Source organism: Rhincodon typus, chromosome 18, assembly GCF_021869965.1.
Source record: "Rhincodon typus isolate 14 chromosome 18, sRhiTyp1.1, whole genome shotgun sequence".
Lineage (NCBI taxonomy): Eukaryota > Metazoa > Chordata > Chondrichthyes > Orectolobiformes > Rhincodontidae > Rhincodon > Rhincodon typus.
The window spans coordinates 17158263-17179259 of record NC_063349.1 but is presented as its reverse complement, the minus strand read 5'-3'; the positions used below and the strand labels follow the sequence as shown (position 1 = coordinate 17179259).

Genomic DNA, 20997 nt, shown 5'->3' with positions numbered 1-20997 from the left:
GCTCCTCTGGTGCTGCTTGGCCTGCTGTGTTCATCCAGCTCTACACCTTGTTATCTCAGATTCTCCAGCATCTGCAGTTCCTACTATTCCTCATCAGAACACCAACCAGTTAATAAAGAATGCAAAATTAAATACTTGTTTTGGTTGAAAGACAAGGCAGCTTTCCTCTAAATTGGCAAGATTGTTGGTGTCAGGTCATTTGAGAATCAAATGAAACAATGGGGACGAAGATACAGGGAGAAACATGGAGTTATGATAATGGCATGCAGTTATGCTGTAGAGATATTTACAAGTTGGATAGTTTGGTTACTCTGACTGATGGATGATTGTGTGGCTGAGGAGAGAAAAATGCAAAATATCAGATATTGTTTTTACGCAAAATACTGTAGGCCTGGATGTCTAAAATCAATATGTTAGGAATACTCAGCAGGTCTAGTTGTATCCATGGATAGAGAAACAGAGATATACGTTAATGCTGTTTCTGTTTTCACGAATGCTGCCAGACCTGCTGACAATCAGTGGCATTTCCTTTTTCTTAAAAAAAAATCTTGTATTATGTCTTTGCTACACTATATATTGGTTAATTTATTTGATTCCTATTGGATCCTAAATCAACACAGGAGTAGGTGAACAGTGCAACTTTAATAGTGAATAGTTGAAACATTTCTCTGGCAAAATAACTTATTTTAGATTGTTTTACAATCATTCATCAATATTTAATCTCAAAAATTCTGATATATGAACTGAACTAACAATGTTTTGTAGACCAAGGCCCTACTTTCAATCAATGCAATAACGGCCAGCATGACACATTATTTGAGAACAACTTGGCAACATGTTATATTAAAGAGCTATATCAATGAAATGTTATTGCATTGATTCTAAATGACGCATAATAGGGAACAAAATCAACTGCAATCAATATTGCATTTCAAGAGTGCAGACTCTTTCCACATTTCATTTTCCATAAATATGAACTCATACAAACCTCTACTGTGTGTTTGCTATCCTACTCCAAGTTACTTTCACTCACCTTTTCCTCATTGGTGCATCATGGCTTCTGGTCTTACATTTCCTCTGTTTCAAAATTATTACCCTTGTTTAAAATCAATTCAAAGCATTTCAACTTTCTATTGTTCAACCTCCTGCAGTCCTATCATTTACAATGCACAGATTCCACTGTCTCTTGTACATCCATCAGATCACATGACAGTAGGCATTATACAATGGTGCAATCTCTGGATTCCCTTCCTATACTCCCACATTTCTTGACATCCCTTCTTTCTTTTGAGATCCCGCTTAAAACCCACCTCTCTCTGCTACTGTTACAGTGTTCGATTTTTCTTTAATGGTCGTGAAATACCAAAAGTACTTCTATTAAATATTGTATGACTGTGAGTGTTGTTTCAAAACAAAACCAATACTAATTTCAACTTATCTGTATTGTATACCACTATAAGTATACTGAAAGCTTCCAAAATGTACAGTGAAGAATTAAAGAAAAACAGATATTTGAAGGTGTGGTGTAAAATTTGATAAACAATAAACTGCTGTGTAGGAAAATCACTGGCTAAACAAGCAAAATGTTTTCATGGCTATTGCATTGCTCCTGCTGTCTGCCTTAGAGGTCACCAGTGAAAAATTTGATACCTGTGCCCTCGGAACTCCATAATATGTATGACAGTATAGGGCAGAAAACAGGAATTCCTTCCTTCATAAAACAAAAACAACAAACTAAATCTGAACTTTAAGAATGTCAGATGTATGTACACAGTAGTTAGGGTTTATTTGATATCTCCATTAAAATATGGAAGGGAATTTAATAGAAAACAATATGCTTTGACAACATAATCGGTCTAATTTTGATCCAACCAGAATAGAAAGATGATACATGTGTCTTCCTATCTATCTAAAAGGTTACTTGGACTTATCCAATATTATATTTGTTTTCAAAGTTTGGGAGGTCTATTCTCACTTTAACCTGTTCCTAGAAGCAGCCTGAGCATCTTATACTATTCACAAACTTAATATTACTGAGCAACCAAAACAAAGTTGCTGGAAAAGCACAGCACGTCTGGCAGCATCTGTGAAGGTAAAAACAGACTTAACTCTGTTTTTTCCTTCACAGATGCTGCCAGACCTGCTGAGCTTTTCCGGAAACTTTGTTTTTGTTCCTGATTTACAGCATCCACAGTTCTTTTGGTTTTTACTTAATATTACTGAGGACCTGGCAACATTCAAACAATGAGCAGTCACCCAATCCTTACAAAATATTGTTCTTCTTCAGTGGTGTAAGCTGAGAGATAAAAAGGAGAAATCTTGAGTTTCTGTAATAGTGTAAAACCATGACAATGAGTCACCAATCCATCTACACTTATCATGTTTTTTTTTATTTCCAATTACTACAAAGGAAGCAAAAATAAAGAGACGTGTGAAATGTGCTGATGACTTGTTACCAACTTTACACAATTCTCAGTTCTGCATTAATGAGTGGAAATTTCTGAGACATTACCTTGAGCAGCTATCATGCACATGCTGGACAACTTCCCAGATAATTATGGATGCTTTGCTTTTGATTTTCCAACTATTTCATTAACCAGAGGAAAACTGTGGACAAGGTATCCATGATTATCTGATGGCTGCCTAATGCATGAAAAAACAATCATGTAGGGCCTCAGATTGTTCCACCTTGTGACCACTTCTGCAAGTTCAGATCTCGTGTCATGATTCTGATATGAGAAAATATGATTTTTCTTTGTCAGGCTTTGGTCAGTAGAACACAGCAGCCAAAGTTGCAAAGAGAGAGACTTTCTGTTGCAGTGCAACACTTCACATTGGCTGGATTATGTGTTCCATTTCCCTTTCTTATACACACATACAAACACAAGGAAAAAGACAAAAAAATGCTACTCATAGATATTTAATTAAAGCATAATAGGTTTGCTATACTTGGCCACTCTTAAATGTCATATGAAATACATAATACAGCAATATCATAAAAATATCACAAGACAGAACTCATATCAATCAAGAGTACAGGTCTACAAAAGGTAGAGGTCTGCAAAATTATGAGAGGCATAGATTGGGTGGATAATCAGAGGCTTTTTCCCAGGGTTGAAGTTTCAATTACAAGGGGGCACAGGTTCAAGGTGAGAGGGGGGAAAGTTTAAGGGAAGTTTTTCATGCAGAGGGTTGTAGGAGCCTGGAGCACACTGCCAGAAGAGGTGATGGAAGCAGGCACATTGGCGATATTTAAGAGGCGTCTGGATGTTTACATGAATAGGGAGGGAATAGAGGGATACAGACTGAATAAGGGCAGAAGGTTTATTTTTTAGTTTAGTAAAGACATAATGATCGGCACAGGCTTGAAGGGCCGAAGGGCCTGTTTCTGTGCTGTGTTTCTCTTTTGTTCTTTTGCTCCTCTTTTGTACAATGATGTATTTTACATTACAGCATTGTGGGCTTTCAAAATAACAAAGTTAGTCAAATTTTCTTTTGACAAAATCTTAATACGGATATTTTGCCTTGGTTAAATATTGCGCAGTAAAATCATTAATAATGATTAAAAGTATATTCAATGAGTTAGATTTAAATGGAGGTGTTGATATATTCTATCATCTTTATGAAATATTAAAATGGAAAGGGAACAAATATAAATTTGGAACAATCCATTTCATTTTAAATAGTGCATATTCTAGATTATTGATTATTGATTACGATGCTACTGTGCTATACATTAAGGAATTGGAATCCACAATCAAAAAATGAGCAATTCTGTGCAGGAAGCGACTCCAAAAGGCATTTTACCAGATTGGTAAGTACAGGGAAATTCAATGACTACAGATGTGGGTTTTTTTTTTATTTTAGAAAAATGGCTTTGTAAAGTAAGAATCTACTTCTTAGAAGTTGGTCACCTAGCAGACAATAATGTGTCTGCCAGACTATGAGGTCTTCTCGGTCCCTAGATTGGCAGTATTCAAGTAAATTTTTGGTGCAGACCATTTCTGGATCTTCTAGTCACTCTAACAGTCTGAAATCCAGGAGTGAGAACAGAGTGCCATTACAATTCTGTGGCTGTCTTCTGTGATCTTCTGCAGCCGAACAAAACCAAACAAATTGTCCTAAAACACTCATAAATTCTTCAAGACATCTTGTGAAAGGTTTAAACTATGATATTGTTTGAATGAGGATTTAAAAAAAGGTATTCCTTGTCCAGCTGTGAAATTAGGTCAAATTGGTCAAACAAAGTCTGGTACAAAAGCTATTGTTTTCAGTCGTCATTTGGGGGGCTGTGAACCGTAACTTTGTGTGCCCTCTAGTGGCCGAGCTTTATGAGTAACCTTAAAGGGGCATGTGGAGATTTCTTCTGTCTACAGAACATATCGCATCCAAAATCAATAAAATACTTTGTTGCTCTCTGTTTAATATATGTTTCATCAAAATCAGTTAAAATATGTTGTGTCACTGCCTATCACATGATAGTTGTCTAATGCTATACATGTATTCCAACATCCTTTCTATATACACTTCATCATCCTGATGCTGCGACAGCAGAGCTACAACATCAAAAAGCAAGGACTCCAAATACCAAAGTATTTGAGCCTGCATAGCACTCAAAGAATTTTGCACACAAAATCAAACATATTGAATACTATTTTAGGCTGAATTTCTTCTCTAGCTTACGAGGCATTTATAAACCACTGGAATTTCATTGATCATTTTCACTACTGTCTAGTTCCTCAGTGGAATTATTGCACTGCACTTCAGCCTCTGACTAACCCTGAGGCTAACAGACAACTGGTATACTTTGTTAATACTCAAGATAGTATGTATTATTCAAACCAGGGGATGGATTTTCTCCAGGGACTGTCACAACTTGCCAGTCACAGCTAAGCACATTTCATCTGTTCAGAACAGGAAATATCAAATATTACCTTAGCCAGGACTGTGAGCGCACCAGTTCACCATTCATGGCAGCCACAGACAAAAAATGTAGCCCAGATGATTATTCTGTGCCAGTTGAATTTGGAGAATAAAACAAAAAGCAAATCTTTCAAGGAGGTATATGAGTAGTAGGAGTGATGAGGAGGCAGCTTTAGAAATGGCATTTTGCTTTAAAGATGTTTACTTATCCTCCGTTATTCATTCTTTATGTACCCACTTTATGAGCTTTCTTGAAACAAAAAGCTTCCTCGGGCCTCATCAATCTCTGCAGAGCACGGTTTGGATGCTCTCCAGCCACTATCACAAAATATGCCACTGAGCTATGCATATTCAGACAAAGCTCTGCCATTGAGTGCAATTAGTTTCAAAGAGTTGGAGTCTCTAATAGAAGGATATCAGCATCAATGCTGCAACGACGCAGTCACCACCTCATGACAGTATTTGTTTCACACTAACTTCTGGAAACTGTTGAGGCAATTAGGATTAAACAAAAATAAATCCAGACACATCACCTCCCTTTAAAATGTCACCTACTCCAGTGGAAAATGTAATAATGCAAAATGAAGGCACAAATTTGTGGCTGTGACTACTGTCTTTTTGTTTAAAGAAAGGGGGAGCAATTATAACCCCTTAAATCGGCTGTGTTGTTCATCATTTTTTTGTTGTAGGCTAACAAACACTGTTTGGCACCGTTCTATCAGTGCCACTGCATGGTCCCGTTCTATAAGCACCACTGTCAACCGCTTGATCCTCACCTATTGCTCTGAGCTTTGACTAAGTAATGTCAGAATGTCTATGGCAGCTGGGATAGGCATTCCGCCTGCCGCTGCTTCCACACTTACTTTAGGACTGCCAGCTTTACTTTTCCCCGGCTTGCTTTTGCTCCGCCGAGACTGCTCGTGGTCGAACTCCAGGTCCTCGAGCCGCTGCGTAAGGGCTAGCTTCTGCTGAATCGCCATACGCAGCAGGGAGTTCAGCGTCTTCTTCTCATCCTCGGCCGCTGCCAGCTGCCGCTGCATGTCATCCAGCTGTGTCACGTATTCATCACACCTAAGGAAAGGGTTGGAGAATAGCAGGGAATCAGACACTCGATATTTGTCTATCCCAGATTAACTGTCTCTGTCAAGGGACCGTACAAGTATGTAGCAATAAAAATGGAGAAGGAACTCCAGAAATAAACATTATGTATTCAAGTACTTAACTACTGATGTAGCCCAGACTAGTAATTGATGACTATCAATTGCCTCAATATTCACGTTTATAAGGCTTACGGAATCCTACGACCTCCAACTCATAGGATAACAGCAGAATGGATGTGTGAGGTTGGTATGAACTAGTCCCTTTAATAACCTTTCCATTCTAAGTTGTCAGTAGTATTAGTCCTGTTATCAGACCTATTGCATCAATATCCTGCTTGCTGCCCCCTTCTGCAGTTGGTATTTTCAAAATAATGTTAACATTTCTGTGATGCACTTCCATGGACATTTTTACTAGTCCCATAGTTCTTAACTGTCTGATACAAAATACAGCTCCTCTGACTCTTCTAAAGGAGTGAGTGAAAATTTTCGAGAAACTTTTATTACTTGGAGTGACATTCTGTTGGAAGATAACACACATTAGCGCTTGCCATAATGTATTTTAAAGCGATTTGTGTAACTGCTTCATGTGTTTGTAAACAAATGAAACAAAAACTTTGGCAGAGTCTATTTTCATGAACATAAAGCTCCTTTGAATGAGAATTTTTGAAAAATAATATTGTGTTTGCTGCACCTTTTATTTTCCATTTTTTCTCCTTCTTCGCGAACAACATTAACTAACACTGTCATGTAGCCCAACACTTCACACTCTGTATGTATCTCCAGCAGTGAATGTTGAATGGATATGTGAACACAGTGATCAGTGTCATGTCTGAGCATGTTTTTCCAGTTCCACATTGATGAATACTTCCCAACAGGATTAGTCTGATAATGATTAGAAATGTGAACCTTGCTTGATTTTCCCATCTTTAACTGCAGCATGCTGAAGGCATCTCAGTGCCCCTGCCTTGGGTCAACTGACTCAGCACAGTGTAAGATCAAAGTTGATGTGCTATTAGTCTATCTGACTCAATACAATGCTAATCTATCAGAGGAAATTCTATTAACCATCAATGTGAACAGCACTGTGGCTGATGATGACTTAATATATAACTCGATATAGCACAAGGCACAAAAAGCCTTGGATCCTGAGCAACAGAGCAAACTTCAGTAATTTGATGAAGGTATGCACATTGCCTTGCTGACAGGTATTGATTAACAATGATAAATAATGGATAAGTGCCCATGGACAATGTCAAGGTTACATGGAATTTTTATCAAAACGACAGCAACTAACTGATAGTGCAAATGTACGAAGCAGGGTCTGGCATTTTCTTGTACATAGGAAGGTAAATAAAATTTGAAGGACAAGACACTTACGTTAATCAAAATTTGTCATGATCCATTGGCTCTATTTAGTTTGACTCCAGTTAAATTTAATCTCTCCCACTTCTCTGTGACAGCTGGATGAAATTTCCTTTTGTCCTGTTCAGGACTGTAAAGAAATGCCACAGAAGTCCCTCCATATATGAAGATTATTGTAAACAGATGTTTATGTTGATAAATATAAAGGAAAGCCATATGTATATGTATGACATAATCATAAAGGGTGGTTAGATATTGGATGAGTGGAGGATAGTGTGACTACCCACTTCCACCCTCCGCATAGGTGAGATCATGGAAGACTCTGCTGTCTGTGTTCTATCCCACATAAGTTCAACTCACATAACTCTTTGTCTTTACTGACCTACACTGGCACCTTGTTTACTGTGGCCTCCAACTTGATATGCTCATGCTTGTAGTTAAAACACCTCATAACTTAGCTACCTCCAATCTCCTCCAGCAATACAACCACTTCCCCTCCACCCAAACCACTGCCCAAAACTGTATTATAGTCTCAAGTGAATCTAATTATATCATCAGCTGTGACTTCAGCTGGTAGGTCCCACTTCCCATGAATTTCAGTTCCCATCCTCCCTCTTCTCCTTTAACACATTGTTTGAAATGACACCCTTTAACTTCTTTAACTAAGTTTTGACTATTTTTTCTATCACCTTATGGGGCTTAACAAGTACATTTTATTTGATAACTCACCTGAAATGTCTTTGGACATTTTACTACATCGAAGAAGCTTTCTAATTGTAAGTTAATGTAATCTTCCCATGATTTGTTACTGTACTCCTCCATATTAACTACAGTTCCAACTTAGTGCTAACCTCAAATTTTGAGATTGCTCAGTCCAACTCATTTACGTAAATGGTGAACAGCAGCGGCCTCAATACCAGTCATTTGGAACACTTATTCCTGCCTTTTCTAGACTGAGGAAATACCTTAAACTCTTAATTTTTTTTATATAATGGTCTTGCAATCCATTCGCTACTAGTCCTCTGATTCCACATGTTCTGTATTAGGTTTGGGTCAACTATGTACTACATAAAGGCTTTTAAAAATTCCAAAAAATAGACATCAACTACATTACCCTTATCTACTCTCTTAATTACTGCTTCAAATAGTTCAGTCAGGTTGGTCAAGCACAACCTTTCCTTATGGTATTTGTGCTGACTGCTCTATACATTTCCAGTTTCTAAATATTTTTCTATTACATCTTGAATGAAGGATTCCATCACCTTTCCCTCCACTGATGTTAATCTAATCTTCTATATTTCACTGGACTTGTTCCATATCCCTTTATAAATGGAAGGTTCATAATATCTGCCCACCATAGCTCTCTGACACTATTGCCTTTTCTAATGAAAAGTGTGACTGGTGGATCTGCATCACACCTACTGTAGGCCAACATATCCCTCATGTCATGACATACAGAATTGAATACAGTCATCCAGACCAGTCCTATCCAGACATCTCCATGTGTTTCACACCTTTGTATTACTGCCTTCTTGAGATAAAGGCTTGAGGTTCAACAAGTCTTTATTTTTCGTACAAGTCTGCTAGCTTCACTAACTTCTGAAGACATCTTTTAAAGATACAAGTAGTTCACATCCTGAAGTCTAGTTAGTATAGGAACTACCAGATTATAGTGGGGGGGATAAAGCAAGATGCAATTGTGAAATAAAATTGATGGTTACATTAGGTGCTGGTCTTGTTCCAATAATTCACAAAGATGGCCACTATCCATATATAGGCCACAGAAGAATCGATAGTTAGCCATTAATTAAAATTATTTCCTCTTCATCCTCAATCTCTAACAGGAAGACAAAAGTCAATTATTGTGTCTCATCTCTTTCCCATCACTGTTGATGCACCAGCATGAGCTGGAATTACACTTGTACCTACCTACTATAAAATTGCCAAATTGCTTTATCTCAATGCAACAAATGTATTATGAATAATTTGCTATCTGCTTGTTTCTCTTCCCCTCTGGATTCACTTGGATACAACAATGCTGCTGAGATCAAGAAATACTCACCATTTGGGAACACAAGAGCATAAGCATGCAGTTTAGTAACATAAAGAGCATTTTAGTGCTAGCCCTTGTAAAGCCAAACTTATGAAAATTACACATAGGCTTGGATTGATAAGTGCTCAGTAACATTCATAACATGCAACTGCCAGGATGTTGTTACCTCTAGCAAGAGAGAGTGTAACCACCTGACCATAGTTTACTACGTATACCACATGCACCGCAGCAACTCAGCAAGGCTTCTTCAACTGCAGTTTTCAAACATATCACATCCACCACCTATAGGAATGGCAGGAGACCCTAGGGAACACACCACCTACAAGTTCCCCTCTATGTCACCATTCCAACTTGGAAATATATTGCTTTTCTTTCACAGTTGCTGAGTCATCATCAAACTCACGTGTCATGAAATAAAATACACATTCCATTTTGTTAGAAAATTCCAGTACATTCAGTGTTCAATTATATATTATTTCTCACTGTACAAAATATCTTCGAATTGCAGCATTATTTTTTCCTGGTTAATACCTTTTCCCCTACTGTCTATACCTACAGTTGATATGTTGATGTGCTTCTGGTTTGACTCAAAGTTTATGATGAATTGTTTCCAGTCAAATGCTATTAGCAGGTGGAAGAAGAAGCTGAAATGTGGTTGAGAACAAATCGAGTGGCCCATCGAGTCCACACCACCCCCTCTGAAGAGCAACCCACCCAGATCCACACCCCTACCTATTCCTGTAACCCTGCTTCTCCCATGGCTAATCCGTCTAACCTGCATATCCCTGGACACTATGGGCAATTTAGCATGGCCAATCCTCCTAAGCTTCACATCTATGGACTGAGGGAAGAAACCAGAGCACCAAGAGGAAACCCATGCAGACACCAGGAGAACATGCAAACTCCACACAGACAGTCGCCCAAGTCGGAATCAAACCTAAGTCTTTGGCACTGTGAGGCAGCAGTGCCAACCACTGATGCAATCGGAACTAGCTGAGTGGGCACCATGGTCAACATGGACCATTTTGGGCCAAAGGGCCTGTTTCCATGCTGTATTACTCTATGACTCTATGACTCTATCTACTTGCCCAATCCCTCAGAAGCTCCGCCCACCAGCTGTTGCCCTGGAGAATGTGGGAAGAATCCATTTGAAATGCAAATACAGATAGGAAAGTCTCTTCTCGTTGACTTTTTACGTGCATTGTAAGGGTCACTGACTTCATCGGCAAATGTTTGGCAAACCTTTTCATCAGGTTACAAACACATAATACAGGGTAAATTCAAGAATGAGTCATTGGATAACGTGTACCACACTGTTGTGAATGAAAGGACAGTTTTTGTCCTTGTTCTGTTTCAAGCTTACATGAAGCAGAAGCATAAGAGTGGGCAAGTGTACTGAATGTTTTGTTTCTATGCTATATATTCAATGTAATTTGTTTAGGATAAAAACGTTTTGCTAAACAACCCTCTTATGAAGACTGTGCCCTTTAACTTTGTACCTGTTCCAGGGGAAATGTACTTTGTTAGCTGTTTAACAAAGCTTAATCGACTGTTATGTTACTGCAAACAGAAAGGGTTAATGTTTGAACACTAATTTTTGAATAGTTATCTTTAAACATAACAGCTGCATACATGCACATGATAATAGCATCGGTTACTAAAAGTCTATACAGAAACAGCATGCATTACATCTTATCTACACATTTTCTTACTGGCTCTATTAGGCATCATAAGGTTTCTTTGGCCAAGCAGATGGTCAAGTTCCGTGCCCAATGCCTCTTACAAATACTGCTCGGGACGGCAACCACTCACTGGGAGACACAGCAAATACTTAGCTTTGCAGGTGCCCTGTTAATAGGCATTTACTATAAAGAACTTGATCTACAATTACATATACTATCATTTTTAAACATGAGATGAAATAAATGCCCTCAAAATGTTGTGTTACAGCAGATTGGCTAGAGAAGTCCAGTGAATTAGAGTACAAAACATTATAATAGTTGCTATTGACATGAGGTATAATTCTTCATTTGATCATTATTGATCAGTAACTTAGCTGACCAGAAAGCATATCTGGCAGATAATATTGTACAATGGCACTTGTACAATGCAGTGGAACGGGAAACATCAGGATGAAATATGAAGATGAACCTGCCTTGAATTCAATACTAGAAAGTGTAATATCCTGGTCAGGATTGACATACAGCTAAAAGTTTGAATACCATCAAACTCTCCATAATGTATTTTTTCTGTGCTCCCTCAATTATTCAGTGAGACTAACCCAACTAACCTCCTGTAACACAACTAACCAATGATTCAAAAATAACTGAATTCTTTCATTGTAAATGTTGGAGCGCTTCCTCATTGTCCCCCACTGCCCAAACAACACTTAAATTATAACGTGCTACTGTCAAGAATCTACAGCATTCTCACCTGGTGGCAAACATGGCACGTAAGGACGAGAAGGTCGCTGCATCCTCCTTCAGGGCCTTGAGTTCGTTTCGCAATTTCATCATTGTCTCGGTCACCATCGTTTTCTCATTTTCATACTTACTCTTCAGGTTTGCCAGGGCAATTTCTGCTGTCTGCAGGCATTAACAGTGAGAAAAAGTTAGAATAAAAGCCATCCACATACCAAACCCCTGTGGACAACACGGGAAATCCTATTTTTAATAAATGAGCAAACAAAGTAAATTTTAGCAAGTTCACGGCTAGGAACATTTCCCACGCTTATTTATTTCCTTTAAACTGTTTCTGGCCACGCACTGCCAGTTGGTCTCCTCCTACAAATGACATTGGTATACATCATTCCAGAGCTGTCAATAGTAAACAAATCTCGGGTGTGAGATATCGACTGCATGTCTGCTGCACACACAATCATTATCATGCATGATAGCTGCAACATGGCTAAAGTGACAAGCTGCATTTGTCACTTGGGCTCAGACAGTGACCTGCTATTTCTAAGGGTGCACTCATTGGACATTAATGAGGTTTAGAAGACCCATGCCTCTGCTAAACACAGGCATTAGTATTGAACTTGCAACACACATCTTATTAACAATGGCAAAGCCCTCAACCAATACCAATCATCTGTTTACAAAGTCAGGCTTAGTAAAGGTTGACATTTCCAGTGTGTTATCTTGATCTCTTCAGATTAAAGGATCCAATTTCATAAAAATTCTGTAGTCCAGCAGAACTTGAGGAATATTCCACGTGCTTACTGATTAGGATACTTTATTTTCCCAGCTCTTCTGAAGGCATCAACTAATATTAGATATAGTTAGACTTCATGTTATGTCTTATGGTCAGTATACCTTGAAGGGACATGTTCATAACATTATCAATGTATCATAATATATGATTGAGGGTATATTCCATGTTACCTTGGATCATTTGAAGCATGACATGCTATTGAAAACTCATTGCTCACTGTTGTAATCTAAGAGATTAATGTTAACTCAAATACTTGTGATTGTAATGTTTGTATATAATATTTGGCTGTAATAAATACCTGTTAGATTCTTCAATACCATAACATACCCATTTTCTTATGTCACCAGGGATAGCATGAGCATTACTGATACCTGCTACTGTAAGTCTACAGATCTTAAAACAGCAGTTTTAATGGAGCAAAGACCAGTGGAGCAGTCCTAAGTCAGGGTTACATGGCCTAAGATAGCACAGTGAAAGGTTTTATAGTATGGAATCATGGATAGCAAATACCCCATCATAGACTGAATAATTTACAAAATTACAACTATTCAGAAAACATTTGCAGATGTGGTGTACCTAGATTTCCAAAAGGCCTTCGACAAGGTGCCGCACAAGAGGCTACTGCATAAGATAAGAATGCATGGCATTAAGGGTAAAGTATTAGCATGGATAGAGGATTGGTTGACTAACAGGAAGCAAAGAGTGGGGATAAATGAGTGCTATTCTAGCTGGCAGTCAGTGACTAGTGGTGTGCCTCAGGGATCAGTGTTGGGACTGCAATTATTTACAATTTACATAGATGATTTGGAGTTGGGGACCACGTGTAGAGTGTCAAAGTTTGCAGATGACACTAAGACAAGTGGCAGAGCAAAGTGTGCAGAGGACTGTGAAACTTTGCAGAGGAACATAGATACATTGAGTGAGTGGGCAAAGGTCTGGCAGATGGAATACAATGTAAATAAATGTGAAGTCATACATTTTGGTAGGAGTAATAGTAAAAAGGATTATTACTTGAATGGTAAAAAGTTGCAGCATGCTGCTATGCAGAGGGACCTGGGTGTCCTTGTGCATGAATCACAGAAGGTAGGTCTGCAGGTACAACAAGTAATTAGGAAGGCAAATGGAATTTTGTCCTTCATTGCTAAAGGGATTGAAATTAAAAGCAGAGAGGTTATGTTGCAGCTGTACAAGGTGCTGGTGAGGCCACACCTGGACTACAGTGTGCAGTTTTGGTCTCCTTACTTGAGAAAGGATGTACTGGCACTGGAGGGGGTGCAAAGGAGGTTCACTAGGTTGATTCCGGAGTTGAGGGGGTTGGTTTATGAGGAGAGACTGAGTAGATTGGGATTATATTCATTGGAATTCAGAAGATTGAAGAAACATATAAAATTATGAAGGGAATAGATAAGATAGAAGTAGAGAGGATGTTTCCACTGGCAGGTGAAGCTAGGACAAGAGGGCATAGCCTCAAGATTAGAGGGAGCAGATTTAGGACTGAATTGAGAAGGAATTTCTTCACCCAGAGGGTTGTTAATCTATGGAAATCCTTGTCCAGTGAAGTAATTGACGCTACTTCAGTAAACGTTTTTAAAAACAAGGTAGATTTTTTTTTGAACAATAAAGGAATTAAGGGATATGGTGAGAACGCGGGTAAGTGGATCTGAGTCCACGAAAAGATCAGCCATGATCTTACTGAATGGCGGAGCAGGCTCGAAGGGCCAGACGGCCTAATCCTGCTCCTAGTTCTTATGTTCTTATGTTCTGTTTTACAAATCAAGCGGTAGATGATCCTGAGAAAAGAGCTTTAAAAATCTTGTTCACTACTGGCAAGGAGGAACATTGCAAAATGAACACATCTGGTCTATCCATGGACAATTGAAAAATCCAGCAAAAATTGGTAAATCCAGCTCAAGGTATGACTTAACCATAGGATTAATAGATTACAACTCGTCATACAAATTGAAAACCCAAGAGTCAATTGATCAGTTTGTCAGAAGATGCCACAGCAAAGGGCATGAGTTTGACTTTTGTGCAAAGATGAAGTGACAGAGAGACTCACTGATTTAGTCATCAGTTTTACACCAATTAAAGCTTTTAGGAAGGAACATTTGGGCAAGAAGAAAGGCCCATACCATGGACACATTACTTGAAGATCAACGCAGATATGAAGCCATAGTGGCAGGCTAACAAGCAATCATAAGCTTTAGGTACCTTCAACACTAATGCACAGTACATCAAACCAACAAAATCAGTGAGAGGTGTCATTTGTCCCACCTTTTCAGACACTACAAAACATGTGGCATCAAGGGAAATTGGGTGCATGTGTGCAGGAAATTAGGTTCCAAAGGCCAAGCTAGTCTCTAGAACAGAACACAGAGGAGCAAAAGAATGCTACAACACCACATTGGCAGCATGGGAAGTGTTAAGAAGATGCACAAGCATAAACACATCAATGAGGTTCAGGGTCACACAAGTGAAAGGCAGATTTCAGAAGATGACCAAGCTTCTTGCACTATTAACTTCAAACACTATGTTGACAATATAAGGCAGTCAGAAGCTTTTACAACCATTGAGATCATATGTCCTGAAAAGCAGGACAACACGCACAAAGCTAAAATCAACACAGGAGCTACTGCCAAAATATCACGACTACACATCCTGAAAGGTATGTAGCTCAGGCTATACCATGGAGCACCACTTGCTACAAGAGAGTGTTGTACAGGGTATAATAGATCACCAATTTTGTGCATTGGTAGAATCACACTGCAGTGCCAATACACAAGCTTGTCGTGGTTTCCTGAAATCTTCTACGTGGGAGATATCAACAGCCCACAGTGGTAGAACTACCAATGCGCACAGTCACACTTCACATTTCATACGTTCAAACCACATTCACTGTGGAAACACAGACCTACATGGTACAAATTGAAGCAGTCAACAATATTTAAGGCTTTGGCTGAAGTAAGATATACATCAGCTACTGGAATGATTACATCTGACATGATGAGTAGGTTACCCAACCCACACAAAGACCAAGATATTCCTCTTGATCTTAATGTTGATGCTGTAAATACTAAGTTGCCAAGGTTGATCTGTTTGGCCAGAGCCAAATGTTAACAATTACAATCGACAACCACCAATGTTGAGCAATTACAGAACTGCAAAAGATCGTTGTGTAGGGATGGCTTAACAATACTAAAGAGGTGCATGACAGCATTTGTTCATTTTGGCAGGACAGAGATGAACTTAGTATATCATGACAGTCATTTTCAAGGCAAACCCATCCTAATAGAAATGATAATCCCAATAGCATTAGGCCAAGATACCATGTCCATGTTACACCAGGGGAAAGTCATTATATAATGCATAAAATAGTGAGCAAATGAGTCTGTGTACTGACCAGGGATGAATCAGGATATTCAACAACTTGTGAATGCACGTGAGGCACGGCAAATATATCAACCTATATCCACGCAATGTTCCATCCATTCCTAGCAACAGACCTATTCACCACACAAGGGGGAAGAATACATCCTTATGATGAATTATTTCTTTAAGAGGGAAATTTCGTGAAGTAGGAAGAACACTGTGATAACGATTGTGTGATGATGTTAACTGACAGAAGCCAGCAGCAAGATAACTGAAAAAAGAAATAAAAAAATTGCAGATGCAGGAAATCTGAAACAAAAACAGAAATTACTGGAGAAACTCAGCAGGTCTGGCAGTATCTGTGGGCAGAAAGCAGAGTTAACATTTCGGGGCAAGTGACCCTTCTTCAGAATAGGATGAACAAGTTGTGAAACAAATGTAATAGACATAGCTCTCCAGATGGGTATACAACTGCCAGATCAGATAAGTCGTCAAACCTCCAAAGCATTACATTCAGCTTTGAAATATTAATCTTGTAAACTCCGAGTTACTTGTTTGTATAATTATCAAACTGATAATGCATGTCAATGTATAACTATGTACATCCATTTGGAATGTTTTTATATTGGTGATAAAGGGATATTGTGTAATGTCTTATGGTCAGTGTGTTAGTATATCTTTAAGAGTCACAATATGTCAATATACCTTTAAGAGACATCTTTATGACATCATCACTATACCATAGTATGCGACCTGAGGGTATAAAGATCACATATTCCATCTTACCTTGGATCATGAAGCATGAAAAACTATTGAAAGCATGCTGCTCTCTTTCAATCTATTAGCTTAAGGTTAGCTCAGACATTTAAGTACATGTGAATGTAATATGCTTGTATATAATACTTAGTTATAACAAATGTCTAATGGATTTCTCACAATATCCACTCCCCAGTTTCTTATGCTATCCGTTGTAACATAAGCATTGCTGCGAAAGGCAAAATAACATGCTGGAGGCAAATGCCCATCATCCAGAAACACAAGTGTCCTTCTCCCCACGAGACAGTGTGTATTAGTATCTTATTGAACAATGGAGGCACCAGAGTCAAACCTGCTCCTATCTACACCTAATATTGGCTCTGGTAATACAAGCTTATTTTATTTATCTCTACTCCTTTCCTTCTTTACATCTCCCTGCTAGGCACGCTGGCAAACATAATCTCCAAAATCCACCATAATCAATATCCAGCCAGCACTGAATTAGAATTTAAATACAAATTGGATTCTTATCACTTTCAGTTACAGATATAACAATATGTGGGAAACATCAATAATGGAGCTTCACTCCAATATTCTGATTAATTCCACAGGAGAGTTTGAAATTAGCAAATTGCTGAACTAAAGAATGGATGAATCGTTACTTATTAGTTCTTCAGTTCTGATGAACAGAGCTAAATTGTTAATTTTGGAATGAATTTTCTTTTCTTTGATTATGCATTAGTTTTGTCATGCTTTTTAAGAGTGTTTCCTGCCATGTGGCCTAGTAAAATCTCCCAACGTATCTCACCAAACTCAGTTCAATAATTACCGCCCAATGTCACTCTACTCAAATGATTCTAGCCCCTCTTACAATGCACCATTCCCTGAACAACTCACCAGTCAGTGGATATCTGCTGTCAGACTGGTGCCCCCGCTGCCCATCCCATCTTTAAAAGGCCACTGTGCACCTGGACAAGCAGTTTGGCATTGCCCCTCGCTGGCAACATAATGGCTCGGCAGTCACAGAGCTATGCTGCTCGTGGCATTGGGCCAGTATGGCTGACGCACTCTCACATATAACACCGTCCTCTCACTCATGTCACTGTTTAACAGCCATGCCACACACTTCACCTGCCTGGAGCCAAATCCATCTAAACACCCTCTCTACATTACCATTACTCTGCTCCCAGTGTCCACTCTAGACCCTATCGTAGTTTGTCATTTTCCAGCAGCGGCACATCTCATACAGACAAGCATTTGGACAAATTCAAACATGAGCTTTAATTTACAGCCAGCAAAAGGGAATGCAAACAAAACCAATAGAGGCTACAAGATAACAAGGTGTAGAGCTGAATGAACACAGCAGGCCAAGCAGCATATCAGGGGCAGGAAAGCTGACGTTTCGGGCCTAGACCCTTTTCAGCCCTGCAGTGTAAACCAAAAGCTGGCATGTTGACCAATGACCGCTCCACAGTTTATGGTGGACTGCTGCAACCGGTCCTCGTCTACTGGAACAGTCAGGTCCCGTCTGTCACGCTCAGGGACAGCTTCATCCTCCCTAATGTCTGTGGCCTTGTCCTTCTCCTTGGAAGAATTCTCCACTTCTGACAGTTTTTCAGCAACTATCACATCACATCTACACTATATTGGAGGCCCCCAATGCTGTGCATGGTCCATGCAGTGCAACCACATTGCCAACAGCCCTATCATCTACTCCACAATGGCCCAAGGCCAAGCATAGGCAGCATTGTATCTACGCTTCCTGTGGATACCACACATTCTGAGGGTCCCTGCAGCAGTGACCTCTGCAGGTACTGGGTGCTCCTCATCCCCCAGTCCGGCCTGTTGCTGCTCCTGGGCCTGCCATTGGCTCTGGTCCTCCTGCATCTGTTTTCTCCTTCTTAGGAAGGCAGCTACAGTGCCCACCATCCCAGGAGCTGCTTTCTCAAACTACTCTCTCAGCAATGCAGCTATGTGGCAGCTTGAGGGTCCACACACACCTTGCACACACTAACTGGCGTGCAGACACAGTGACTTCCACTTCCACAAGTCGCTGCTGCGCACTGACTCTGAGGCCCTCACAGTCGCAGGAAAAATTTGGAGGGAATGTAGATGACTCTTGCTGGGTAGTCCTATGTTGGGAACATAAAGGAGCAAAAAGGTTTCCAGGTTCAGCATGGCCCGCAAATGAGGGCGGCGCACCCTCCTCTGGCCAGTGAGACATGTAGATCCCCGGGATCATATCTCCATCATTCATTCAGCTTCAGCTTCAGCCTCAGCATGTGCACCAACTTAGTGAAGGTGCCTCGCTGGCTGAGAGATTGACATATTCCATCAAAAAGGGAGAGTCTGCTGTGTCCTGATCCCACTTTATCCAGACATGCATCAATCATTCGACCTTCATTGCATCCAGTAGAGTCCGTGGTGATGCTTACCTGACAGATAATGAGGTGATGCTCTCTATCTCCCACAGTGCCTTTGGAAGTTTCACAGTTAATGGGTGGCTTGAGCGGATGATTGGTCATGGCCAAGACCTTGGACTGTGTCTACTGTGCCTGTGGCTGAGGGAACTGCAAGCCCCTAAACAACAGGGGCCCACACCTGACTGGACTAAGCAGTAGCCTCCATGCACTTCCTGACATGGACATTTGGTTGAATAAACGTGCAGTGTGTTTGCCAACTCAGTGAGCAAGACCCCGGACAGATCCCTACTGACAAGCATGAGAAGTAGCCTGTGTGTTTCTGTGTGAAAGAGCACATCAGTGCAATAGTCCTTATAGCCTTTAGCCTCTGACTGAAACACCAGCACACGAGCAGGCTGGCACAGCATGGGTGCTGTCAGCATGCAGGTAGGCACTAAGTGAGAAAGCGCTAAGTTAGCCTGATCTTACATGTCTACTGTCCTGTAGCAGCCCTCCAACGCTGGGTGCTGGCGTGCTCTGCAATGCATGTCTGTGCTTCCTGTGCATATGAATTGGAAAGGTGCCAAGAGATACTGAGGGTCTGGAAAATATCAGATGCCAATGTCTGTGGATGAAGGCTGCATGTGGCTGGTGCCCATGGATCCTGTCCTGAGATGCTGCTACTGTGTGCTGACCATCTTGGGGTTCTTCACAGCCTGCAATGAGCTGAAGTCACCAGGCACCTGCTCAGACCTCCGTGTTGAAAATTCTTTAGAATTCTCAGGTTTGTATTCAGGGGTGGTAGAATGGGAATCTAAATATTAGTGAAGCAAAATGTGCAGTTAATAAGATTGTTAACAAGCAATAATCCCCCTTAACAGGCAAGTCACCACTCCCTAGTGAGAATCTCGCATTTGCCCCTAGATCCTGTTTAAAAGATTAAGCAAGTTGCTCCTGACATGAAGATTGGCTTTGCTGGACTTCTTATATGTTTTTGCCACAAATCTTATCATAGCCTATGTCATTCAGGCTGTTATAAAATTCTACACTGTGTTTCTATCTCCACAGATGATTACAGATCTGCTGAACATTTCTAGCATTCTCTGCTTTTACTTCCAAATTCCAGCATCCAGAACATTTATTATTATTTATCAATGCTTCTCCCATTGGTTTTGAGATGACTTCCAAATTAGCCACGGGCCAATGTACACACTTCTCACATTCTCATTAGAAACTCTCGATTAAAGGAGACTAAATTCCTCAAGTCAGAGCTTGTGGACACTCTCAGCTCACAAAACAAATACCCTAAAACCTCAGAAAACCTATAGGTGGTGAGTCAGAGAAAGCATTAAATCTGATACATTACAAATCTTGACTTTTTTGGTAAACTTGATTTGCTCATTAATTCTATTTACGTTTCTCTTGGAGCCAAGGACTTCTTAATATTGTATCCTTTATCCTTCTATTGAGAGTGGGAAAGAATGTTGGCTGGTGTTAGGCAGTTGGTTCCTTAATTCTTTGAAGATGAAATAATAAGTGATATTATTGGGAGAAATAAGAGTGCAGTGGAATTACACTTAAAGGTAAATGATGAAGTAAAACAGCTCTTTAAAAATCAATAGCAAACATTAGCAATGTTTTTGTCGCCGTTCCCTGTGAAGTGGTTGTCTGTTGAATCTCCGAGTAGTAAACATTGAGCTGTACTTGTCAAATTGCCAACTAGTATCTGCAGTATGATGTAACTTTCAAAGCGCTGTTTTCTTCTGAACACTGTAGCATAACAGGTAAATCTTTGAAAGCGTTGGTTTGAACTGCATCT

At 39.8% G+C, this 20997-nt stretch overlaps 1 protein-coding gene across 2 annotated transcripts in view; it reads right to left on the bottom strand.

Annotated features, from left to right (window-relative positions):
* Positions 1 to 20997, bottom strand: part of bicd1a (bicaudal D homolog 1a) — a 246893-nt gene that overhangs the window by 42402 nt on the left and 183494 nt on the right. For both annotated transcript variants that reach the window (XM_020530076.2, XM_048607627.1), the window contains 2 exons: positions 11872 to 12023; positions 5787 to 5994 (listed from right to left, as the gene is read on the bottom strand). In XM_020530076.2, the coding sequence (XP_020385665.2) occupies positions 5787 to 5994; positions 11872 to 12023 (360 nt within the window). The remainder of the gene's footprint in view (positions 1 to 5786; positions 5995 to 11871; positions 12024 to 20997) is intronic.